The sequence below is a fragment of the Tenrec ecaudatus genome, chromosome 7, assembly GCF_050624435.1.
Source record: "Tenrec ecaudatus isolate mTenEca1 chromosome 7, mTenEca1.hap1, whole genome shotgun sequence".
NCBI classification, from domain to species: domain Eukaryota; kingdom Metazoa; phylum Chordata; class Mammalia; order Afrosoricida; family Tenrecidae; genus Tenrec; species Tenrec ecaudatus.
In genome coordinates this window covers 135,338,095-135,364,784 of record NC_134536.1, presented here as the reverse complement: position 1 = coordinate 135,364,784, position 26,690 = coordinate 135,338,095, and the positions used below count along the sequence as shown (strand labels likewise).

Here is a 26,690-nt window from a genome sequence, read left to right as displayed (position 1 = left end):
GGCTTTCTACTCTCCCAAAGAGTTAGTCTTGGAAACTCGTAGGGGCAGTTCTACCCTGCTCTAAAGGAATGAGTGGAAATCAACTCTGACAATGAGCTTGGTTTGAATTTTGGTGTTTTGGGTTGTTGTTTGTTGAGTTTGGGTTGAATATAATGGTTGGAAAGACTTCAGTGAGATGGGTGCTGGTCTTGCTGATTTTATAGGCCATATATGGCCCAAGGGCCAGATGTTCCCCACCCCTGGATTAGGCCCTCAAGGAAGGAAAGGCCCTATTCCTTAAGTGTGGGCTAAACATAACAACTTGATTCCAAAGAGTACATAGTGGTAAGGGAGGAAGAGTATGTTTATAGTGAAGACAGGTGGCAAATACTACTTCAGCCAAGTGATCAAGCTTAGTATCAGAAAGGAGATCATGTTGATGGCACATGCTTTTGTTTATTTATTTTGGAGAGTCATCATCCATTGCTTCTAGAATAGATTTATTTACTTACTTTTAATATTTCTATTGGGCTGCAATCCACATGCCATATTGGGATATAATCTACATATTATACAATTCAATAGTTCAATCATGTCAATGAGACCTGTACCCCAAAAAAGACCTGTGCAATAATTCACCACAATCCATTTTAGACCATTTTCTTCTTTCTTATACTCCTTGTGATTAGCTATTTCCCCCCAACCTTCCCTGCCGTACTCCCAAGGAAACACTGATCCAGCTGCTATTTCTATAGATTCAGCCATCCTGGATTTCATATACCAAAAAAAAAACACCTTTGATATGATTTGATGATGATGGTATTTTACCTCTGTAATCTCCTTTTCCAAACCCAGCACCCAGTGTAATAATAGGAAAACACCAGAAAAATCCAGTTAGGGACATTCTACAAAGTACCAAGTCAAAATCCCAAACCAAACTCACTGCCATCCAGTGGATGCTGACTCATAGCAACCCTATAGGACAGGGTAGAATTTGCCCCTGTGAGTTTCCAAGATGGTAATTCTTTAGGGTAGTCTGTTTCAAAACTGTCAAGGTCATAAAAAAGAAGGAAAGTCTAAGAAACTGTCTCAGCCATAGAAGCTTAAGGATATATAACAGGTACACATCAGTATGGCCTCAAGGCACACTTCCTGTTCCTGGGACAGCCAAATGAATTCACTTGACAATAAAGGCTATAACAATGGGCCCAAACATAGCACTGATTGTGAGATGGATGCAGGACTTGGTAAGGTTTTATTGTGTTATCACTATGTGTAGGAATTGACTCACTGACACCTACCAAACAAACAGCAAAACAGGATGTAGGACCAAGCAGTATTTAGTTCCATTGTGGTGCAGTCCCCACAGGATGGCAGCTGATAACAACAGATGAGTTAGCATCCTACTCCACTTTAGGAAGATTACTTCTTTGTACATCTTTTCTCATTATCCCTAATGTGAGAGTTACAACAGGAGAGCCGTTATCATCATACTGTTTGTGAAGGACAAAGATAAAGTGTGTCAGGTGCTGGGCCTTGTGCCTGGCAGGTGGTTTTCAATAAATGACTCATTGACTGTTATGCTCCGGTATCATTCATTTCACATTCACATTTCTTTCCCTGACAACATTTAATATAAGAATTTCATTAACTAGGTTATCAGATATCAATAAAGATGAAATGAAGTGTTGAGTTGTTACAGGAGGAGTCACCACTGGGAGCTGGTTTTACACAACACTGAAGAATCAAAGGGAAGGATTTGAAGTGATATATATTGAAAAACTAACTTTATTGAAGTTAATTTACATCCCTAACTCTTAACCCCTAGCCCCGGGCAACAACTGATCTACTTATGCCTATGGAGATCTGCCTTGTATACATTTTAAATTGGGTAATAAAAGGATGTCTAGCAAAAGAGATGCTATTTAGGGACATATTCAACAGATTTATTTATTTTTATTTTTCATCATTTTATTGGGGGCTCTTACAGCCCTTATAACAATCTATTGTATCACGCACATTTATACATATGTTGCCATCATCATTTTCAAAACACTTTCTACTTGAGTCCTTGGTATCAGCTCCTCTTTTTTCCCTCCCGCACCTCTCGGGACCCCTCGGTAAAGTTCACCGTCCGCTGTCTCCCTTCACCCACGTTTCCGGTGTTCGTCCCCTTGGGGGGTGGAGGTTGTTGGACATCGATCATTGCGATTGGCTCCCCTAAGATTTTTAAAACACAGTTTTTTAACACTAACTTTACAGTTGCTGAAAAGTGGGTTATAGTTTTAAAGTAATATGGATATCCTCATAACGCAGTTATAAATGCAGAATCTTTTTAAAAAGGCAACGGTAAGGAGACGTTCAAGGGCGGGGCCCCAGGACTGAGGGCGGAGAAGGGGAGCCCGACAGAGACCGAGATCTCCCCAGGACGCCGGAGCCAAACCTTGGGGCAGAGGCCCCGCCCCGCTGCCGCGCATGCGCACTCAGGCGGCTCGCCCGCCCGGGACGCGGCCGCGCTTGGTGCTGCGGCCCGAGAGAGGGTTCGATCTCAGCGGGTGGCGATTGCTTCCGCCTGCTGTTTGGGCATGGCGGCCGCGAGGGAGCTGAGGGGCTGCAGGGGTCAGGGAAGGGGCCTCTCTGCGTGCTGACCGCTACCCGGACCGCCCTGGGCTGTGTGCTATGGAGGAGCCTGACGCTTCGGCCACGCAAAACCGCGCTGGCGGTCGCAGTTGGTGCTTACGACGAGTGGGGATGGCCACGGAGTGGCTGCTGCTGGAGGACGAGAGTGAGGTGAGGGCGGGCGCCCCGGCAGGCCGTGGGGGAGGGAAGAAGTGTGCGGCGGGTGGGTGGCGCTGAGGGGGAAGAGAAGGGGTCCTGGCGGGAGCGGAGAGGGGGCCCTGGGGTGAAAGGGCACCGGGGGAAGTAGGGGCCGAGCGAGAGGAAGAAAGACAGAGTGGGGGGGGAGGTATAGGGGAGCGGTGCGGCAGCCGAGGGCCCGGCCCGGGAAGCCGGCCGCTCTTCCGGGGGGCCGGGCCCTTCGCGGGGCCAGCCTGCCGGACCGAGCCCAGCGCGTGGAGGGAGGTGGGCGCACCACCTGGAGTCTCCTTGGGGAAAGGGGAGCTGCTGGACTTGGAAGTCCTGGGATGGCCCCCTGGGCTCTCTCAGCCCAGCCCGGGGCGGCGGGACTGCGGGGCGGAGCCGCGGCGACTTCCGCCGCGACTTCCTCCGCGGCCGAGGCGGGGTCTGGAGGGACTGCCGGAGCTGTCCCAGGCCGGAGGGAGTTTGCTCCGAACTCGGTGTCCACTGTCCGGGTACCGTGTTTCTTCCGAAAACGATGGCGGGTGTTGGGTTGTGTCCTCCGACGTACTCACACTGGAGTGGGAAAAAGTTGTTTCCTCCGTCCCGACTCGTTGAGGGAAAGGGATGCTTTTGTTGTGATCGAGAACTGCAAGTGGGAAATCGGACTTTTTCAAGAGTTCTCCTTACTAATGCTTGTTTACACGGTCCAAAAAGCAAGCAAGCAAACCCCCAAACAAAAGGGAAAAAAAAACCCCAACCACAGGTAAAGGTGAGACGAGGTGAAGGTGGAGAGTGGAGGGTGAAGCGCGATTGCAATCAGGCTGGGAAGGAGAGCCGGGTCCGGAGCAGCTTGTGGTAACTGGAGCCACTTGGGTTTCGGAAATCATTTGTGTGAAAGGTTCGTGTTGCAGTCAAACTGGGCCGGTCATCGTTCGGTTTGGAATGAAATATTTTTGTTGTGTACGTTGGATTCCACTTTTCCATAATTCATAATCTCAATACAGTCTCCCAGGTATTTATTATTGAGGAGCCCTGGTGGCGTAGTGCTGCTAACCACAAAATCAGAGGTTCAAAACTCACATCCGCTGGGCAAGAGAAAACAGTGGCCTTCTTCGGAAAGTTACAGCCTCAGAAACCTACAGGGGGTAGTTCAACGAGGGTCGATATGACTCAGAATCCACTGGATAGCAAGGAAGAAGGATGTTGTTTTAATGTACTGCCAGAGGGAAAAAATAATAACACCTTTTGCTCCCAAAGAATTGATCGCTTTAATGGGGAAACAGAGTTATATAGGGTAGCACTCAGAGAACATCCCTGCAGACTGTGTGATCAAGTGCCATAAGGTCAACTATGTACTATATACTATTCTAAAAGAATAGGTTCCGCCAGTCAGAAGAGAGATTCAGGTCCAGCTTTAATTTTTTTAAATTTTGATTAATCATTTTATTGAGGCTCTTCTAGCTCTTATAACAATTCATTGTATCAAGTACATTTATACATATGTTGCTATCATCTTTTTCAAAACATTTTCTTTCTACCTGAGCCCTTGGTATCAGCTCTTTTTTTTTTCCAACCCCCTACACTCATGGACCTTGATAAATTATAAATTATTATTTTCATGACTTACACTGTCCGCTGTCTTCTTTCACCCATGTTTCTGTTGTTACCCTCGGGGAGGGGGGTTATACTTTGATCATTGCAATCACCCCGCTTTCCCCCTGCCCTCATGATATGGCTACTCCCATTACTGTTCTTGAGTGGTTTATCTGTCCTGGATTCCCCGTGTCCAGAGCTCTTATCTGTACCAGTGTACGAGCTCTCGTCTAGCTGGATTTGTAAGGTATAATGGGTCATGATAGTTGGGGGGAGGAAGTATTCAAGAACTAGAGGAAAGTTGTATGTTTTGTCGGTGTTATACTGCACCCTGGATGGCTAGTCCCTTTCTTGTGACCCTTCTGTAAGTGAATGGACTTCGGGTCTCCACTCCGGCTCACCTTATTCACATTGGTATGATTGTTTTGGGTCTTCTGATGCTTGATATCTGCCCTGTCAACAGCTCATAATCACACAGGCTGGTGTGCTTCTTCCATGTGGGCTTTGTTTCTTTCCAGCTAAGTGGCCACTTGTTTATCTTCAAGCCTTTAAGACCCCAGATGCTGTATCTTTTGATAGCTGGGCACCATCAGCTTTCTTCACACTTGCTTATGCACCCATTTTGTCTTCAGCAATCATGTTGGAAGGTGAGCATCACAGAATGCCGGGTTATTAGAACAAAGTGTTCTTACATTGAGGGAGAACTTGAGGCCAATGCCCATCTGCTACCTTAATACTTAACATGTAAATACCATATGTACTTGTGTATAAGCCGAGTTTTCCAGCACATTTAAAAAATCATTTTATTGAAGGCTCATACAGCTCTTATCACAATCCATACATACACACATTGTGTCCAGCACATTTGTACATTTGTTGCCATCATCCTCAAAACATTTTCTTTCTACTTGAGCCCTTAGTATCAGCTCCTCATTTTTCTCCTCCCTCCCCGCCCCCTTTCCTCATGAACCCTTGATAATTTATAAATTATTATTTTTTCATGTCTGAACAAGGTCTGATGTCTCCCTTCACTCACTTTTCTGTTGTCTGTCCCACAGGGAGGAGGTTATATGTAGATCCTTGTAATTGGTTCCCCCTTTCTACCCCACCTTCCCTCTACCCTCCTGATATTGGCACTCTCACCACTGGTCCTAAAGGGATCATCTGTCCTGGATTTCCTGTGTTTCCAGTTCCTATCTGTAGCAGTGTACATCCTCTGGTCTAGCCGGATTTGTACGGTAGAATTGAGATCATGATGGGGGTGGGGGCGAAAGCATTTTAAGGATTAGAGGAAACTTGTATGTTTCATCATTGCTACACTGCACCCTGACTGGCTCGTCTCCTCCCTGCGACCCTTCTGTAAGGGGATGTCCAGTTGCCTACAGATGGGCTATGGCTCCCCAATCTGCACTTCCCTGTATTCACAATGATATGATTTTTTTGTCCTTTGATGCCAGATACCTGATCCCTTTGACATCTCGTGATCACACAGGCTGATGTGCTTCTTCCATGTGGGCTTTGTTGCTTCTTAGATAGATGGCCGCTTGTTTGCCTTTAAGCCTTTAAGAGCCCAGATGTTATATCTTTTTTTTTCTTCTTTTTGTTTTCCTTTGCCTTTTTATTGGTGAAATCTTTTGATGTACATGAGTGTCTATTTTTTTTTTTAACAATTTATTGGGGCTCATACAATTCTTATCACAGTCCATACATATACATACATCAATTGTATAAAGCACATCCATACATTCCCTGCCCCAATCATTCTCAAGACATTTGCTCTCCACTTAAGCCCCTTGCATCAGGTCCTCTTTTTTTTTTTCCCCTCCCTCCCCTAGATGTTATATCTTTTGATAGCCAGGAACCATCAGCTTTCTTCACCACGTTTGCTTATGCATGCATTTATCTTCTGCAATCATGTCAGGAAGGTGAGCATCATGGAAGCCAGTTTAATAGAACAAAGTGTTCTTGCATTGAGGCCGTACTTGTGTGAAGGCCCAATGTCCATCTCCTACCTAATACTAAACCTATAAATATGTGCACATAGATCTATTTCCCCATTGTCATATATAAATGTATTTTCATTTGTACATGACTGTATTTAGACCTCTATAAATGCCCTTTGCCTCCTGCTTCTTTCCTCTATTTCCTTTTACTTTCCTCTTGTTCCACTATCATGCTCAGCCTTCATTTGGGTTTCAGTAATTCCTCTCAGTTACAGTGCCCTTGATCAATCCCTACCAGACCTCTTATACCCTCCTTGCCACTGATTTTGGGTTACTTGTTGTTCCCTTGTCCCTAGGTTTGTTAACACCACTTCCTTTTGCCCACCTCACCCTCTTTCATGTCCCCCTGAAACCATCGTTCCCATTGTTTTCTCCTTCAGATTGTTTATCCCTCCTATCTTACCTAGCTAGACCTGCAGAGATAATAATATACTCAAAAACAAGACAGAGCAAAACAACAACAACAAATGACCCCCAAAAAAGAAAAGCTTATAAATAGTTCAAGTTCTATTTCTTGACCTTTAGGAGTGTTTTCTGGTTGATTTTGATGGGGTGCCATGCCCTGGCCCTAAAGTCTCTTTTTGGTACTCCCTCGGGACTTCCTTGCTCTGCTCCATTTGCTGTTCTGTTGCACACCCTTAGTGTTTTCCTTGGCGTGGTGGGGTCAGATCGGTTGCAATTCCCACATTGTGTCTCCAGTCTTGTCCCCTGTAGGCCTATGGGTCAGTGAGGGATGTCCTGTCTCATAGTGGAGCCGGCCATATGGTCCTCTCTGTGCATTGACTGGTCTGAGTGGGACTATCGTTCTTGGGTTTGGTGGGCCAGGATGTGCCCCACTCTCTTCCTCCCTTCATTTACTCCCGTGTGCTCTGATCAGACATGTCCCTTTCCCTGAGCTGTAGCTTCAGTGCTGTCCTCTGAAATGAATTCTTCTGGCAGGTGGAGGGTTCAGCCAGCACTTTTAATGCAGTTTTTATGTTAAAATTAGGTGTCTCAGCTGATCTTAGGGTTGGCTTATACTCAAGTATATACGGTATATATACATAAACCTATATCTCTATAGTTATATGTAAATATTTTTTCAGTTGTATGTGTCTGTATACCTCTATAAATGTCTTTTGCCTCCTAGTTATTTTCTTTATTTATTTTTACTTTCCTCTTGTCCCACTATCATGTATGGCCTTCATTCGGGTTTTAATAATTCTTCTTGGCTACATTGCACTTGATCAAATCCTACCAGGCATTCTACACCCTCCTTGCCATGGATTTTAGAACACTTGTTCCCTGTCCCTGGGTTTGTTGGCTCTCCCTTTCCTCCATCTCCCCTTCTATGTCCCCCTGAAACCGTTGGTCCAGTTTCTCCTTGGGATTGTTTCTCCTGCCTATCTTATATAGATAGACATGAAAAAAGAAATAATCCTAATGATAGTTCCAGGTTTATCTGTTGAGCCTTAGGATTGTTTTCTGATCGAGTCTGATGAGGTGCCAAGCCCTGCCCTCTCAGTCTGAAGTCTATTTTTCAGGATTCCTCAGGGATTTAATTGCTTTGTTCTTTTTGCTGCTCCCTCCATCGCCTCAGTGTATGCGGGGCATCAGACCAGATACAATTCCCGTGCTGTGTTTCCAGTGCAGTCTCCCATAGTGCTGCGGGTCAGTGAGGGCATGCCATGTATCATGGTGGGGTCAGCCCTATAGTTCTCTCTGTGCATTGGCTGCTCTGAGCAGGAATGTCATCCTTGGGTCTTGGTGGGCCAGGATGCTGTTCTCTCTCTCTCCCTCCCTCCCTCTCTCTCTCTCCCCTCTTAGTTTGCTCCTGTGTAGTCTGAACAGATCTGCCCCTCTCCCTGGACTGTATCTTCAGTGCTGTTCCTTTGTAGTGCATTCTTCTGGGAGGGAGGGTGTCCATGTAGCTGGGATTGCAGTCAGGTCCAGTCTTAAAAGTACTACATAAGAGGGTTATTTGAGAAACATTAGGAAGACACTTCTACCCCAAAATACCTCTTTTACTCATGTAGTCATATCTGAAACTTCACACTAGACATTCGTTCCTTTGTATGGCCTTTTCTTAAAACCAGAATTTTTTTTCAAAGCTATGTATTAAAATTTTTTTTACACAACAACCTTATCACCTTCAAAGTACCCTCCAGTACACTTGATACATTGTCAGACCTACAGTTTCATTCTTGGGACATTTTTCAAACTCCTCTCTTTAGATGGCTGACAGCACCTTCCTCATTTTTTTTCTTCATTTATTCTACATCGTCAAATTGCTGTCCTTCTGCATTCTCAGAAACAAAAAAGAAGTCGCATGGAGTGAGGGCAGATGAGTAAGGTGTGTGGGGCAAGAGAGGCGTGCTGTCTTTTGCTAAAAACTGGTACACTTAGATGGTTGTGTGAGCAGATACATTATCGTGGTGGCAAAACCAGTCCCTGGGTTGGTTAACACCACTTCCTTTTGCCCACCTTCCCCTTTCCCATGTCCCCCCAGAACCATTGGTCGTGTTGTTTTCTCCTCCAGATTGTTTGTCCCGCCTATCTTATCTAGATAGACCTGCAGAGATAATAATATGCACATAAAAACAAGACAGCAAAACAAAGCAACAAAGGAAAACAAAACAATGAGAAGGACAAGAAACCAATGACAAAAAAGAGAGAAAAACCTGTAAATTGTTCAAGGTCTGTTTGTTGGCCATTAACAGTGTTTTCCAGTCAAGTCGATGGAGTGCCATGTGCCAGCCCCAAAGTCTATTTTGGGTACTCCTTCGGGACTTCCTTGACTGCTCCCTTTGCTGTTCTCTTGCACCCCCTTAGTGTTTTGCCTCGGTGTGGTGGGGCAGAACTGTTCTCTCAAAGCATGGCATGTTTCCATTTGATGCTTTTTCCTGGTCTTTCAGAACCCCAGACGCAGTGACCCTTCTCATTCCCAAATCTTGCTCCAAGATAGTCCAGATAACTTCCCATCTCTTCAATGGTCCATCTTTGGTCTTCAAACACAAGTGCATGAATTTTTTCAATACCTTCATTGGTTTGGAAAGTCGAGGGACTTCCGGTATGAGGTTTATCATTAATTGACATTTCACCTTTTTTGAACTGAGTAAACACTCATACACTTGAGTGTTTCCATAGTGCTGTCTTTGTGACTTAGTTCAACATCACAACAGTTACTAGAGCAGAAAACAAAATTTCACATCTGCAAAGTTGTTCTCTTAAATTGGCTTTTACAAAACACAAGGCTTGAGTGAAACAACTTTTACAAAAAAATTCTCTGTGACCAGAGAATCTTCCCCAGTCACACCACTGGGTGCACTGAGAGCGAGTTGCTTAAGGCTCACCTAGTGGGAAAAGTGCACACTGCTACCACTAATGCTCCACCTAGCGGACTCCTTTTCCATTTTTAGGTGGTACCCCCTTGTAGATACCTTTGGGAAATTTACTATTAGTAATAACTAGACTATATTTTAGGAGCCCTGAGTAGCAGTGTTAAGTGCTGGCCTCCTGAGGTAGTTTATTGTGCCACCCTGGCCGATAACCACATGTGGGATTAATAGAAGGGCAGAGGGATAAATGGCTCAGTGAGCCTCACCTTTCTAGTTCTCGGGTCTCTTGCTTTCTGATGGTTGGAGACGTCCCTGAGGAGAAGCCACGTGGACCTACCCCGATGCAGCCCTGGGTGCTGTAGCACCTGTGCAGAGACTCCTGGTAATGCTGAGATGCTTACACATTCGCTGACTCAGCTTTCCTCCTGCAGTCGACATCATTGCGTGTGTTTTGTGAGATGGAGGAGGACTTTGTGGATTGTTGTTGGACATATGGGTTAGTTAATGGATTAATGTTGGACTTGTGGGCTTGGGCAGCACTGGGTTGGGATGTTTTCTTGATGCGCACATAACCTTTATATAAAACTCTCTCTTATACGTGAGTTTCTGTGGACTTGTTTCTCTAAAGTACCCAGAAAATACAGCTGCTAACTGTAAGGTTGGAAGTTTGAGCCCACCAGCTGCTCTGTATGTATCACTGTCAAACATGTAGATAGTGCTGATGGATGCACTCCCATACATCACTCCACACCTGTTGAACTTGGATATTTACCTGTGCCCAGACAAACAAACTCATTACCATTGAGTCGATTCTTGCTAATAGTGATGCAGAACTGACCCTTTGAGTTTCCAAGACTTTTTAAATCTCTGTGAAGCAGACTGTCTTGTGTTTCCCCGAAGGAGTGGACTAGTGAATTGAACTGCTGTGTGTTTGGTTAGCAGCTCAGTGTATAGCCCACTACACTACTTGTAAATCGTTGTTTGTTATTATAGTTTACATATGTAATAGTACCATTGTTGCCTTTCACTCTTACATACCTTCCAGGGTTCCTTTGCTCTGTTCATGCTGTGCAGACCTCTCCTTATTGCGCATTGCCTTTCCCGTTACCCAGTTTAATACAAGGGTGCTCTCTAGTTAGTGGATATGCCGCCCTCCCTTTCCAGCTCTGAGAACCATCAAAGAATATTTCTTCCTGTGTGTAAACCTTTCCTTTTAATGCCCTATAGTGATTAATAACTTGTTCCACTCTATAATTGCTCACCAAGTTGATCCATGCTATGAGGTGCTTCCTGAAATCATTGCTGTTCTTTAGTGTTGCCGACTATCCATTGTGAATACGTACCATTGATGCTAATGCGACTAGTGCTTTGATCAACATAAATGTGCTTTAAACTTCTTAAACTAGCCCAGACAGTGTGGTGGAAAAATAAATTAAGATGGACAGATCTAAGGAGGGCCTGTTGTGTCATGGCTATGCATTGAGCTGCTGTGAGATCCAGCCTCACATCCGGACAGGTCCTAAGGGACGGCTGTATATTTGAAGGGAAGAAATGAAGAGATAAATAAAAGTTTTAGGGTGCTCACCTCTGCCATGGCATCAGGAATCAGGTCCGAGCAGGAGAGGCCGATTGTATTCTCATATCACCTTTTATATTCTGGGGCAGGAGAAGCCCCTCTAATTACAGGTAATCACATAGGTAATAAAGTGGGCTGTACACTAACCCTAAACGTTCCTGAGTTCATTGGAGGAGCAACCTAACACCAGTGCTGGGGCAGGTGAGGGGGACTGACTGTCCACTGAGCAGGGAGAACAATAGCAACATGTTTGCTCCTATAGATAAAGCTGCAGGCCAGAGAGCAATCAGCCGTGTGTGTAAGAGGTAACTTTAAGGCAGCCCTGTTAAAGGAGGATATAGTGGGGATCAATAATTATGAGAATGTGATTGGGACTCATTTATAATTTACAAGTGCGTAGGCCTCCCTCCACCCGTAATCCTGGCCTGCCAGCCTTTTTGAAATATAAGAATAAAGAATTTGCCCGCATACACTCCCTTCTAAGACCTGTTTCCCATAGGCTACTAATCACAAGATCAGTAGTTTGAAACCACTAGCCGCTCCTCAAGAGAAAGAGCTTCCTACTCCTGTAAAGAATTATGGTCCTGGGAACTCACAGGGGCAGTGTCTACCCTGTCCTATAGGGTCGCTGTGAGTCAGCATCCACTCAATGGCCGTGAAGGGAAGGGGTGGGGGAAGGCAAACTAGCTAGCTTCTGGGCCTTGTAAGTATCTAAGCCTCAGGGAAAACCTGTAGCTTCTTCCCCCCACTTTTCTTCTGTTTGTTTTCAATGTGTGTTTGTGTGTTTGCTTCTATTTCAGTTTTTTCCTAGGACAGGGCCTCAGTACGTCCTTGAGCTTGGGCCACCACTGCAGGGTCTTGCTTCGGTGAACACTTGCTTCGGTGTTTACTGCCATTAAATCTCAAGAGTGAAGATGAGCTATTCCAGATTCCCTCCTTAATAGGAACTACAAGTGTTTTTGCAGACTTTAAAGAAGGTGGTAGCCATGTGGAAAACACTGGAATTTTCCCTTGGAACTGGGCTCTGTTATGAGATGTCTGCTGTCTTTTCCCTTCCAGTTTCTGAAAACATAGCAGAAACTAATCTTTTTTGAAGGCACTGGATAGCATTTTGGAAAATAGGATCAAATTGTGTTTTGAGACATTCTGGGTTTAATTCAGCTGCCAGATGAGTTGATTGATCCATTCACTACACCAATATGGTTAGATGAAAAAGCCCACTTCTGGGTAGCATGGTAGGCCACTGAGAGATAGAATGGTGCAAAAACTGTGAGGTCACCTAGAAATGCTTTCCTGGGAACATTTAATGAAGGACATCTTCAAGCAAATGACACCAAACTTTCCTAATAGGCCAAGTAAGCCTGGGAACCTATGCAGACCAATCATGTCAATAAGCTCCAAGATTTTAAAAGTTATTGTACATGGAAAAAACCCCAATATATGGATCCCAGAAACATTAGCACTCAGTTTGCATGGGAAATTTAGTTCTATGATATGGATAGTGCTGAGATTTTCAGATAAACTCATTGAAGACAATTAACCTTGATGTAAGTAAAATGTCAGTATTGCCAAAGTAAATGTTAGGGCCAGATAGTGAAAAGGATAAAATGGCAAGGGGAAGCCTACAGGAAGCAATTTAAAAACAAGGTAGCTTCTATAATGTTCCTTTTCTGTACCACTTCCCTAGGTTACCCACAATGGCAATCTAGCTGTTTCCCCTCAAGTACTGAAGTGGAATATGGAGTGGATGAGCCAGGAAAACATTGTGCTAAGTAAAATAAGCCAGACACAAAAGGATAAATTACTCTTCTACTTACATAAAATGTCTAGAACAGGCAAATTCACAGCTATAGGAAGTAGCTCAGGGGTTTTCTGGAGTGGGGTGGGGACAAGGGATGGGGTGTTAGTATTTAATAGGAGTCACATTTCCTTAAGGGTAATGAAAAAGCTTTGGAAATAGTGGTGAAGATCCCACAGTCGTGAATAAAATGAAAGTTCTGAATTATATACTTAAAATATATTAAAATGGCAAATTTTATGTTAGATATAATTTACTATGATATGTTTAAATAAAAAGAGGAGTCAGGTATGGAATACTTCCTCTTACTAAATCAAAATTTAATATGGTGACAGATGCTTAAAAACTCCAAAAGCAGGTGAACAAGTGACCATGTAGCTCAGAAGCAACAAAGCCCACATGGAAGAAGCACACCAGCCTGTGCCATCACGAGGTGCCAAAGGGACCAGGTATAAGGCATCATCCAAATATATATATATATATATATATATATATACACACACCATAGTGAATGAAGGGGGAAGTGCAGAGTGGAGACCCAAAGCCCATTTGTCGGCCACTGGAGATCCCCTCACAGCGGGGTTCAGGGGAGGAGATGGGTCAGTCAGGGTGCGAGGTAGTACCAATGAAGAACACAGCTTTCCCCCAGATTCTGGATGCTTCCTCCCCCCAACTACCATGATCTGAATTCTACCTTGCAGGACTGGATAGGGCAGAGGTTGTGCATATGGGAGCTGGAGGCACAGGGAATCCAGGGTGGACGATACCTTCAGGACCAGGGGTGTGAGGGGCGATGCTGAGAGAGTGGAGGTTGAATGGGTTGGAAATGGGGAACTGATTACAAGGATCCACATGTGACCTCCTCCCTGGGAGTTGGATGGCAGAGAAGGGGGTGAAGGGAGACTCCGGATAGGGCAAGATATGACATAACAATCTAAATTATCAAGGGCTCATGAGAGAGGGGGGAGCAGGGAGGGAGGGGGAAATAAAAAGAGGACCTGATGCAAAGGGCTTAAGTGGAGAGCAAATGCTTTGAAAATGATGAGGGCAAAGAATGAACGGATGTGCTTTATACAATTGATGTCTTTATATGTATGGATTGCGATAAGAGTTGTATGAGCCCCTAATAAAATGTTAAAAAAAAAACCTCCTACAGTATTACATTTTAAAAAGGTATGCATATTAACTCAGGAACTTCCGTAATTAATGGAATTTTTTATATATGTTAGAGAACTAAAACACTTTGGATGTGGGGTGTTGGTGAGGAACATGTCAGATTGTAAGGACTCAGCTGCTGCTCCATCTTTGGCAACACCCATTCTAGAATCTGAGAGGACTCCTAAGTGAAATATCTTTAATTTTCAATTTATTCACAAATATTTACTGAATACCATACCATGCCCAGGAATATAGTAGTGAACAGGACAAAGACAGTTCCTACTTTCCCCAGATTTATATCTTAGACCAGCCCCTGGAGAAGGAACATGATGCTTGATCGAGAGCCAGTGAAGAAGAGAAAGACCTTCAATAGAATGGTTGACTTGGCTTTAACGGTGTCCTTAAACGTAGAGGATAGGGCAGCATTTCGTTTTGCTCTACAGAGCCTCTGTGGGTCTGAACCCACTCCATGGCAGCTAACTAGAGCAAGAGCTGCCGCAGTGGTTCTCGACCTTCCTGATGCCACGACCCTTTGGCAACCTCCCAACCATAACATGATTTCCGTTGCTACTTCATCACTGTCATTTTGCTACTGTTGTGAATCAGGTGACCCCTGTGAAAGGGTCATTTGACCCCCAAAGTGGTTGCGACCCACAGGTTGAGAACCGCTGTGCTAGAGATACCCTGGTGGTACCATGACTCAGTGGTTTGGTGCTCAAATGCTAACAAAGGTCAGTGGTTTGAACCCACCAGCCACTCTTGGGAGAAAGTTGTGGCAATCTATTCCATTTACAGCCTTGGATGCCCAAGGATTCATTCTACTCTGTTGTGTAGGGTTGTTATCACTCAGAACCAACTTGATGGCAGTGGGTTTAGTTTTGGGTTTGGATAACAGATTAAAAACTCATAAATATCTTAAGCTGATGTGATAGACTGAACTAGGAGTCAATGTAAGTTCTAACACGTGAATCAAAATTTATAAACTACTCAAGCATAGGACAGAAGAGACATGACTTAACACCATAGTTCTTATGGGGGAAAGACCAAAAAATTGAACTATTCTAAGCTTAGGGCTATATCAGCAGTAGAATAGATCTGGTGTGTAAGCTAAGGCAATTAATATGTTATAGTAAAAATGTCTAGAACTTTAGAAGTGATAGTTTGCATTTTACTATGTAAAATGTTAATATGACATCCCAAATAAAGATAAGCCAGGAGGGTCTTCACTAATCACTACAAGGGCAAAGAGATACAAATCCATGCCCTAGGAGTTGGGCTGAAGTAACTGGGAACCTATACATTATACAGGTGCCACATAGAAAGGGGATTGGAGATTTTCTGATGGTACCCAGGGCACAGCCAGGGCCAATGGATGGAACTTACAGGAAGAATAATACCAAGTCAGTTATTAAAAAATTAGAGGTGCACACTCTAGATAATAGGCGCTTGTTTTTGGTGATGGGAAAAAGGTTACACCAACTGAAGGTGAAATGTGTACAGCTTGATGAAAGTAAACATTGTTACTAAATGTATACAAGAAAAGACTTTTTGGCAATTGCTGTGGCATATATATAATAGCAACCAAAATATATCTGTGCATGTGTATATATGTGTAGACAAATATGTGTATGAGGATGCATACATGTGTATATGTATGAATTTGACTAAACTTCATATGCAAAGCCTTTTAAAAGTTCATAAAAGATGTGTATATGTTGCTGAAGACAAAACAAGTGCATAAGCAAATGTGGTAAAGAAAGCTGATGGTGCCCGGCTATCAAAAGATATAGCACCTGGGATCTTAAAGGCTTAAAGATAAACAAGTGGCTATCTAGCTCGGAAGCAGCAAAACCCACATGGAAGAAGCACACCAGCTTGTGTGATCACGAGGTGCTGATGGAATCAGATATCAGGCATCAAAGACCCAGAACAAAAAATCAAATCAGTGTGAATGAGAAGTACGAAGTGGAGACCCAAAGCCCATCTGTAGTCAATTCGACATCCCCTTACAGAAGTGTCCTGGGGAGGAGACGAACCAGCCAGGGTGCAGTGTAGCAATGATGAAACATACATCTTTCCTCTAGTTCTTAAATGCTTCCTCCCCCCAACTATCATGATCTGAATTCTGCCTTACAAATCCAGCTAGACCAGAGGATGTATACTGGCACAGATAGGAACTTGAAACACAGGGAATCCAGGACAGATGAATTCCTCAGGACCAGTGGTGAGAGTGGTGATACCAGAGGGTGGAGGGAAGGTAGGGTAGAAAGGTGTAACTGAATACAAGGATCTACATATAACCCCCTCCCTGGGGGACAGACAACAGAAAAGTGGGTGAAGGGAGACATTGGACAGTGTAAAGACGTGAAAAAATATCATAATTTATAAATTATCAAGGGTTTGTGCGGAAGGGGGGGAGGGAGGGAGGGGAAAAATGAGGAACTGTTACCAAGGGCTTAAATAGAAAGAAAATGTCTTGAGAATGATGATGGCAACAAATGTGCTTGACACAATGGGTGCATGTATGGATTTTGATGAGTTGTTTGAGATCCCAATAAAATAATTTAAAAATTAATAAGATGTATATCATGAAAAACTTATATAAGGATTAAAAAATTTTTTTATTCAAACATGTACTAACTTTTTACATATAACATGTCTGAACAGTATCTGGTCTGAGGCATTAAAAAGGATAAGACATCAGTTTGAAAAGAGCCCTGGTCTGAGCAATGTGAATTCTTCTAAAATTAAAACAAGTACATTAGATTTATGATAAAGTTTGGATGGAAGAATGGTGGCATCAGTGATCCTTTAATACAGCGGTTCTCAACCCGTGGGTCACGACCCCTTTGGGGGTTGAACCTTTTACAGGGGTCACCTGATTCATAACAGTAGCAAAATGACTGATGAAGTCGCCACGAAAGTAATTTTGTGCTTGGGGGCGCTGGTCACAATAACACGAGGAACTTTATTAAAGGGTTGCGGCATTAGGAAGGTTGAGAACCTCTGATTTAATAAAAGCGTATGGGAATTAATGTCACAAGGAAATCGGCAGTTTATACCTGGATAATTCATTTGAAGTAGGAATGAAGCTTGAATTCGTTTTAAGTTGAAGATTAAGCTCACAATGGTACCATCCACATCAACTTTTTAGGAAAAAAATTAATCTTATTGATGCCTTAATTGAAGAGGACTAATTATTAGAAGCAGAAACAACAACTAACAGGACATATATCCTAATTGGTTCAGCTTACATAACTCTGACTGAAAAAAATTAAAATGAGCAGACTTTACCCTTGATGGATGCCAAAGTGCCCAGATCATCTACAGACAAGACTAGCTGTGTCTTTCGTTTTTTGAATCATTTTATTGGGGCTCGTACAACTCTGCACAATCCATCCATCCATCCATCCATCCATCCATCCATCCATCCATCCATCCATCCATCCATCCATTGTGTCAAGCACATTTGTACATTTGTTGCCATCATTTTCTTTCTACTTGAGCCCTAGGTGTCAGCTTCTCATGTACTCCCTTCCCTACCCTCCCTCCCTCCCGAACCATTGATAACTTATAAATTATTATTATTTTGTCTTACACTGTCCAATGTCTCCCTTCACCCACTTTGCTGTTGTCTGCCCCCCCAGGGAGGGGGTTATATATAGATCATTGTGATTGGTTCCCCCTTTCTACCCCACCTTCTCCTTTCCCTCCTGGTATCTCTATTCTTATTTTTGGTCCTGAGGGTTTTATCTGTCCTGGATTCCCTGTGTTTCCAGCTCTTATCTGTACCAGTGTACAGCCTCTGGTCTAGTTGGATTTGTAAGGTAGAATTGGGATCATGATAGTGGGGGGAGGAAGCATTTAAGAACTAGAGGGAAAAAATAGAGGAAAGTTGTGTTTCATCGGTGCTATACAGCACCCTCACTAGCTCGTCTCCTCGAAACCCTTCTGTAAGGGGATGTCCAGGTGCCTACAGAAGGACTTTGGGTCTCCACTCTGCACTTCTATTCATTCACAATGATGGGATATTTTGTTCTTTGATACCTGATACCTGATCCCGTCGACACCTCGTGTTAACACAGGCTGGTGTGCTTCTTCCATGTGGGCTTTGTTGCTTCTCAGCTACATGGCTGCTTATTTACTTTCAAGCCTAAAAGACCACGGACGCGATATCTTTTGTTAGCCGGCTTTCTTCACCACATTTGCTTATGTACTTGCTTTGTCTTCAGCGATCATGTCGAGAAGGTGAGCTTCATGGAATGCCAGTTTTAAGTATTCTTGCATTGAGGGAGGACTTGAGTAGAGGCCCAATGTCCATCTACTACCTTAATACTATACTTATAAATATATGCACATAGGTCTATTTCCTCATCGTCATATATAAATATATTTTAATATGTACATGCTTGCATTGAGACCTCTATAGATGCCCTTTTCGCCCTACTTTTTCCTCTATTTCCTTTTACTTTCCTCTTGTCCCACTATCATGTTCAGCCTTCATTTGGGTTTCAATAATTCCTCTTGGTTACATTGCCCTTGATCAAGCCCTACCAGGCCTCCTACACTCTCCTTGCCATCTATTTTGGCTCACTTGTTGTTCCTTTGTCCCTGGGTTTGTTAACACCGACTTCCTTTCTCCTAATTCCCTTCTCCCTTGCCCATGCCCCTAACCATCGTCCCATTGTTTTCTCCAGCTTGTTTATCTATCCCACCTGTCTTATCTAGATAGATCTGCAGAGATAATAATATGCACAAAACAACAAGACAAAGCAAAACAAAAAGCTCTTTCTAATACACATATGAGTGTCTCTGGATTTGTTTCTCTAGTCACCCTAGACTAACACAGGGTCCAATGGCGGTGGAAGCATTGCAGGGATCAAGACCTCTAGAATATTTCATTCTTTTAATTAAATAAAACCAAATAGACCACTCCAAAAGCTCAAAGCCGCTATCATCATAGCAACCTGGCAGTGCAACCAGAGCACCTTCAATAGATAACAGCTGTTCTGAATCATAATGAGAAGTTGGGATCAATGAGAGTAGAACAGAACAGAAATAGTGTCGACACAATGTGAAGAATATAGCCAATGTTGCTGATTGGAATGTCTAGAAATTGTTGAGCAGGAGCTCATTTTGCTGCGTGTATTCATATCAAAAGTAAAACTCATTTAAAACATTGGAGGAACTATCTTGTACAAAAGCTGTGTTCTTGATCTTATTTAAGACTAGTTAGTTGATGAAAATATGTGTAAATTCCTCAATCACATGATTAACAGAAGCAGATCATTCAGATGACCTATAAAGATTCTCTAAGCCCTGATGTTCTATAATTAAATCCTTTCAGCAGTCTGTTTTTGTCACATCTTATTGGGAATTTTCATTTCACAAGCTTTACACTAGTACCTACATGGTGGCTAGAAGAAGAGATAGCAGATGAGCTGTTTGGGTTCCATGGGACTCTGGTTTTATAAGCTCATGCTGTTGGTTGTCCAGCTTGTAAGCACAGTGGGTAATTATGCCTATTGTATTGATTATCTTATAGGTGACTATAGGGCGAGGATATGGTGTCACATACCAACTGGTATCAAAAAGCTGCCCATTGATGATTTCCCGAAACCATTGTATTTTGAAGCAGAATGCTGAAGACCAATGGACAATTATGGACAACAAGGTACAGGAATTCCCAGAAGCCTGATGATTTTCGTTTCATTTAAAAATTTTTATTTTTAATAGATAACATATGGCACGTAAATGAAAATATTAAAGATGAAACATTTTCTTCTTAGTCATCCACTACTACTCATTGGTAACTGATTCTCTATATCTGCCAGAGATTAAATTATCCCAAATAATTTCTAGTGACTTTTAAGTGGGAATTACTCTGAAGGGAACTCTTGAAGTGGGGTTGTGGATCCTGTCCTAGAAGCTCCATGGAATGAATGATCCAAAGACCTTGGGAATCTGCTGTAGTTTCTAAAGTACATTGCTTGGGGGGGGGGGGGGAGGTACAGTACAGGAGTGGGAGAAACTGAGTTGTCAGTGCCTGACTAATCTCTCCTTTCACTTCTTCTAATCTCCCTTTTTAAAAAACCTGTGTTCTGTATTGGTGTTTTGAGGAAATTTTCATTTGAATTAAGGGTTTTCCTTCTTTAGGCAAATTTGAAAACTACTATTAAGAGCCCTCAACATATAGAATTCAGGACAGATAAAACCCACAGGAACAGTAGCGACATCATGAGGGTGGGGGGTTGTAGGAGTGGGAGATAGGGAAGGGGAGACAGAGGGAATCCATCAGAAGATTGGAATGTAGCCCACCACCTAGGGGGATGAATAACAGAAATGTGGGTAAAGGGAGACCAAAAGGTAGGAGGACTCCAGTGGTTCTCAGGGTGGCCAGGAAACAGGAAAGTCAAGGCAGAGAGAGAGAGAGAGAGAGAGAGACAGTTCAGTCTCCCCAGGGCTATGTACCTCAGTCAATCCTCCAAGGGAAGTCATCAGACTGCAACCTAATTGATAGGCTAAACTCTACCCATAACTTTTCACAGGTGCCATGTTGGCACCAAGAAAACCTAACAATCACAGAAGGTAAGTTGCTATAATACCACAGAAACTTTTATTTAACAAAAATAACAAAACGTAAAGTTACTGTTCCTCAACATTCCTTCATCTAGGTCTGTGCCCTTCTGAAAAGTGTCCCTGACTCTACTCCAAAACATTCTGTACGCTTTCATTGTACCACATCAAAATGGCCGTTTTGGCATCCTCAAGGGACTCAAATAATATCCCTTTTACATCTTTGAGTTTGGGGGACAAAAAATTCTGTCCAGGCAAAATCAGGGTTATGTGGTAGATGGAGTAGGGTTTCCAATGAAATTCTCATAGGATAGACCTTGCTACCTCTAAGAATGTGCAGCTACATTATTTAGAAAAAAATTTCTTGGTGCAACTTTCTTGGCCTTTTCCTCACCAATCAGTTTTCATTTTTTTAAATGTCTTCATAATAGGCTTCTGTGATCATCATTCTGTTATGTCCTTAGAAGAAATCTATCAAGATTTGAGATCCCAAAATAGAGTTGCCATCACTTTCTGAGCTGACCTTCTGCATTGGATTGAACTCACCCACTAGATCTTCATGGAGGTCACTGTTTTGAATAGACCTTTTTAAACAGTCTTATTGGTACATAATTCACATATACAATTCAGTAGTTCAACCATATCAAGAAGAATTATACAATCATTACCACAATCAATATTAGAACATTTTCTTTTCTGTCTCCCCATGGTTAAATTGCATTAAAAATAAGTTGTGTAATCGCCATCAGTTTTAGTGCTCCCTCCCTCTCCCACATGCATTGTTTACTCCTGAAATCCCCTCACCTCCCTATCTCCCATCCTCCACCCCTACCTCCCTGTAACCCCTTGCATCCCTTCTTATCTCTGTGCGTCCACTCCTTCTGTGCTTCCCAAACTGGAAAACTCAAAGGAAACAATAAAAACAAAAATGAAATAAAGAGGTAAGAATAAAATAATAAGATAAAAAAAGAATAAAGTAATAATATAAAGATAAAAATACAGATAATGAGTAAGAAGAAGAAGACCACCATCATTTTTAAAAGCCTGGGATGAATTTGGTGCCATGGAACACATGAGATACTTATCTCTGGAACACATTCATGTTGGGTCAAGAGGAAGGTCAACTGACCATGTGTCAAGTTTGATCCAGCATAATCAAGATGACACTGCTGTCTGTTTGGGGAAGGCTGTTGGAGCCCCTGGCCAGTGGCTAGAGGGGATCTGCCAGTGACTTCATCCAGCTAGATACTCTGCAGATGAGTTTTGGGCTCCTACTGACCTCCATAGCCTTCTACAAATTGGGTGATCATAATTTTATCTCCGATACTTTTCCTTTCATCATATTTGAATTTTGTTATTTGATTAGACCTTTTTTTTGAATCTCCCCAACGAGACTGTTAAGTGTATTACTGAAAGAACGTGTCTGCAGCCATCGACTGATCACAGACATGTTTAAACATGTTGTTTGAAATAGACCCAAGCTTGTATAAACTAGAATCTAGCAGCTATCCTTTTTAACTTATCCTCATATTTCAGATGTAGCTGCAAGATTTTTGTTGTTACAGAAAATATGTTACACGTTTGCTAATTCAAAAGCTGCAAGATTTGAAAGCCCATGCAATGGCTTATATTGGAACACTGTTGGAAAGAGCAGGCAATCTGAGGAACAGGGCTTTAGAGCAGTCTACAGGTTAGTTCTCTGCTGCTGCTTCCCTCGATTGTGTGCACTATGACGATGCGCCACTGATGGGACGAGCAGATTTTGAGAAGCGACTAGCTGATTGATTTCTGTGTTCTTTGAATGTCAGGCCAGGGACACAGAGGCAGCTTTCCCAACCAAGATCATGTTGTGCCCTGGAGTTAACAGTACAGTGTTCACTTTGTCCTCTTCTCGGCTTTATCACGTGAATCTATTTTATGCCACAGTTGGATAATGTAGAGGAGAGAGAGGTTCCTGACTCCTCCAGATCTTTTTCTGTACATTTGGTTAAGCCTTTCAGCTGTAACTCTGTTTGTGGGGTAGCTGATATTTGAGAGAAACTATGACTCTAGTGTTTTGACAGAACAGCTATTCTTTTCTTTATAGAATCAGGCAAGAATGTTATTGAATATTAAAATTAGGGAGGGCGGCTTCACTTGGTGGTAGTGTTTGCATTCATGTTCTTATAAAGCCACTTACCCCACCCCCCTCAATATTTTTTCTTTTCCCCTTAACAGATGTTCCTTTTCTTTCTGCCTGCTTCTTCTTGGCATGATGTCTTGACTGCCCTCTTCCATTGATTAGACACTTGAGTTTCAGCCACAGGATAATGTTGTCACTTGCCAACTCCCTTTAAAGAAGTAGATATTTCTAATAATTCAAGATTCATATATATTCCCTTATCATAGAATGATTTCTCATCTGCTTAGATGGCCATAAATTGAGACATTAAGTGCACCTACTACCTCTGCCCATTGCCATCAAGTGATTCCAGTTCATAGTGACCTTGTAGGACAGAGGAAGACAGACTCATTAGGTCCCCAGGACTGTCATCCTTTACAGAAGCTGCAGCCTGCCCCAGCTTTCCCTGGCAGAGTGGTTGGGGCATTGACGCCAACTCTTTAGTCAGCAGCCAAGCACTTTACAGCATCACTAGGGCTCTTTTGAGCCTAAGTATAGAGGTCCCGTTCTAACAAAGTAAGTTTGGTTTTAAATCAGGTTAAAAGTAATAAATTCAGGAAAATTCTAAGTGTCCATCAGTAGATGAATGCATAAACAAAAGGTGGCTCATATGAAGGGAAGTAAAAGAATATTGCTATAAAGTCATAGAAACTGATATTAAACAAAAGTTTTAAAATGTAAAACTTGTTTCTCAGCATATCCTCCATGTAGCCCTATACCTTTACTTATTTATTAAAGACTACATATTTATTTCTTCCCCTGTAAACTCATTTACTGTTTTGAAGTGTTCAATCAACTATTTAGCAAGTACAATTTTTTCCCAATCAAAAAGCAAATGGTTTACATTGCAAATACAAAATAAAATGAGAAATCACCTTCTGTGATCTCTACTTATTTATAGAAGTAAAGTCAGGTTTGTGAGACAGATTTGAGATACAGGAAATTTTACCCATTTTAGGTGAGTATCATTAAGAACTTTTGACAACTATTTGCAGGCTAATTTCATCACCCACAAAAGTTTCCTCATATCATTTTCCCCCTAGTAGTTTTATTGGCGTGTAATTCCCATATCATGCAATTCAGTAGCCCAGTCACATCCAGAAGAACTAAAAAGCCATCCTCACATCCTTTTATAAAGCCCTCCTCTACTCCAAACCCTCAGTAACTGCTGCTCTGGTTTTGGTTTCTAGAGTTTTTGTTGTTTTTTTAATCACTTTATTGGGGCTCATACAACTCTTATCACAATCCATACACACATCTATTGTGTAAAGCACATTTGTACATTCATTGCCCTCATCATTCTCAAAACATTTGCTCTCCACCTAAGCCCCTGGCATCAGCTCCTCATTTTTTCCCCATCCCTCCCCGCACCCCCTCCTTCATGAACCCTTGATCATTTATAAATTATTATTTTGTCATATCTTGCCCTGTCCGATAGCTCCCTTCACCCACTTTTCTGTTGTCCGTCCCCCAGGGGGGAATCACATGTAGATCCTTGTAATCAGTTCCCCTTTTCCAACCCACCCTCCACCCTCCCAGTATCGCCACTCACACCACTGGTCCCGAGGGGGTCATCTGCCTGGGATTCCCTGTGTTTCCAGTTCCTATCTGTACCAGTGTCCATCCTCTGGTCTAGCCAGACTGGCAAGGGAGAATTGATATCGTGATATGGGGGGTTGGGGAGGAAGCATTTAGGGACTAGAGGAAGAGTTTTTTGTTTTCCTAGAGCTTTTTCTACACAGAGTAAAATCATGGAGTATGCAGCCTTATGACTTTTTTTTTCACTTAGCATAACGCTAGTTCCTTTTTTCGTGTGAATTGGGTGAAGGTTTACAGACTAAATCACAGTTTTACATTCAGAAAAACACACCCATTTACATTCTCTCAGCGTTTCTTTCTCCCTGTGCTCCTGTTTGCAGTTCTCCTGGTTTCGTAGCCTTCTGAACTTTGTCCTTCAGCAAGCACTGCCCCTTTGATCTGAAATGACTGATGATTCTAATGTAGACGCTAGTGTGGATGGGAGGGTGTGGGGTGGAGGGGTGGCTCCTGCCAAACCAGTGAGCTTGGTCTCTTTTTATAATTTTGAGTTCTGTCTACATATTTTTCCTACTCTATCCAGAACCTTCTAATGCAGTGGTTCTCAACCTTCCTAATGCTGTGACCCTTTCATACAGTTCCTCATATTGTGGTGACCCCCCCTCCCAATCATAAAATTATTTTCACTGCTACTCACAACTGTAATTTTGCTACTGTTATGAATCAAGTGACCTCTGTGAAAGGGTCATTTGGCCATCAAAGGGGTTGCAACCCACAGGTTGAGAACTGCTGGTTAAATGTAATCCTTTTCAGGGCAGTTGATAGTAGTAGCCAGTAGTAGTAGTTCTATCTCAGGGCTGTGGAGACCGAAGTTCATTTATATGATTAATTAGGTTTTATTTCTACTTATCTCTTAATTTTCCTCACTCTGTTTCTCTGGGTGGGGAGAGACAATAGATCCACTTTTCAAGACCTTAGTCACCACTCTGCAGATTAGAAGGTAGAGCACTGGCTTTGTGAGCTAGGTTACACCAGTTGACTTGGGGTCCCCAGAGACTGTGGTCCTTATCCCCCAGGTCCAGCATAGGTCTGTACATTTCTGAAGGCCTAGTTTTCACCTCTAACCCTTCTCTCATTCTAAAAACTCTGTACTCCATAATTGACACCACACCAAAATGGCTATTTTATCATCCTCAAGAGACTCAAATCATATTCCTTTGAATTTGGAGAGCTCAAGGAAATCTGCATGGCCAAGATCAGGGCTGGAGGGCACAGCAGGTACAGGTCCCTATTTAATTGTTGGACAACAGCACTTCCTAGAAGTTTGAATAGGTGCATTGTTGTGAGGTAGGGCAGGTTTATTTATTTCCTAATAACCCCCCATGATTGTCCTATGTCCTTTGAGAACTTGATCAAGATGACCCCTGTGTTAAAAAGCCATTTGTCTCAGTGACCCCTCCAAATGAGGTCATCGAGCTGCAAAATGCTTAACAGACTAAGCTCCACCCATATCTTCTTATAAGTTCCGTGTTGGCACAAAAAACTATCACAGCCTACTACTTGCAAACTTGGCACTTTTAGCCATATATAATTTTTGAAGCAAAGACAATAATGAAATCATATTTATGCCTAACAGGATAAAACTAAAATGCATACAACTGAAAATGTGCCAGCCTCATTTAAACATAATGTTCTGTAATTGAACAAAACAAAAATATTCTATGCCTAACAATTGCAGTTAAGTGAACACCTACATCATCATCCTATCAAAATATTCCCCTACTCATGAAAGTTTTGTAAGCCAGCAGCTTCATGCCTTTATATCCCCCATTTTGGGTATCCAATTTCTACATCAGCCCAGTGCTCTGAGGAGACAAGCATGTCTTTGATGTGGAGAATCTTCGTTCCAGTTGGAACCTTGTGAGTCCACATCCATCAGAAAAGTCAAATCAGGACAGGCTGTCCATAAAGTCAGCAGCAATAGGTACCAATTCACAGGCTCAAAAATCTCCTCTTCCATTTGGTTGGGTTCTGGTCAACTCAGTGCAAACCACCTTGCTTAGCCTCCTCAGGGTTCCCATTGGCTTCCTTGCCTTTCGACCACAGGGCCCTTCCCAAATGCTCAACAACCCTATCCCCCTGAGCTAAGTCACACTATATAGGCCCAGGCTTCCCAAACTCTTAGCCAACTCAT

The 26,690-nt window shown here is 42.7% G+C and overlaps 1 protein-coding gene across 4 annotated transcripts in view; it reads left to right on the top strand.

Annotated features, from left to right (window-relative positions):
- Positions 1-2,469: 2,469 nt before the first annotated feature.
- Positions 2,470-26,690, top strand: part of LOC142453650 (cap-specific mRNA (nucleoside-2'-O-)-methyltransferase 1) — a 146,951-nt gene continuing 122,730 nt past the window's right edge. The window contains exons 1-2 of one of the 4 annotated variants that reach the window (XM_075555174.1): positions 2,470-2,769; positions 19,769-19,897. In XM_075555174.1, coding sequence (XP_075411289.1) covers positions 2,659-2,769; positions 19,769-19,897 — 240 coding nt within the window. In that variant the 5' untranslated portion in view covers positions 2,470-2,658. The remainder of the gene's footprint in view (positions 2,770-19,768; positions 19,898-26,690) is intronic. The other 3 variants (XM_075555175.1, XM_075555177.1, XM_075555178.1) reach the window with 3 other exon arrangements.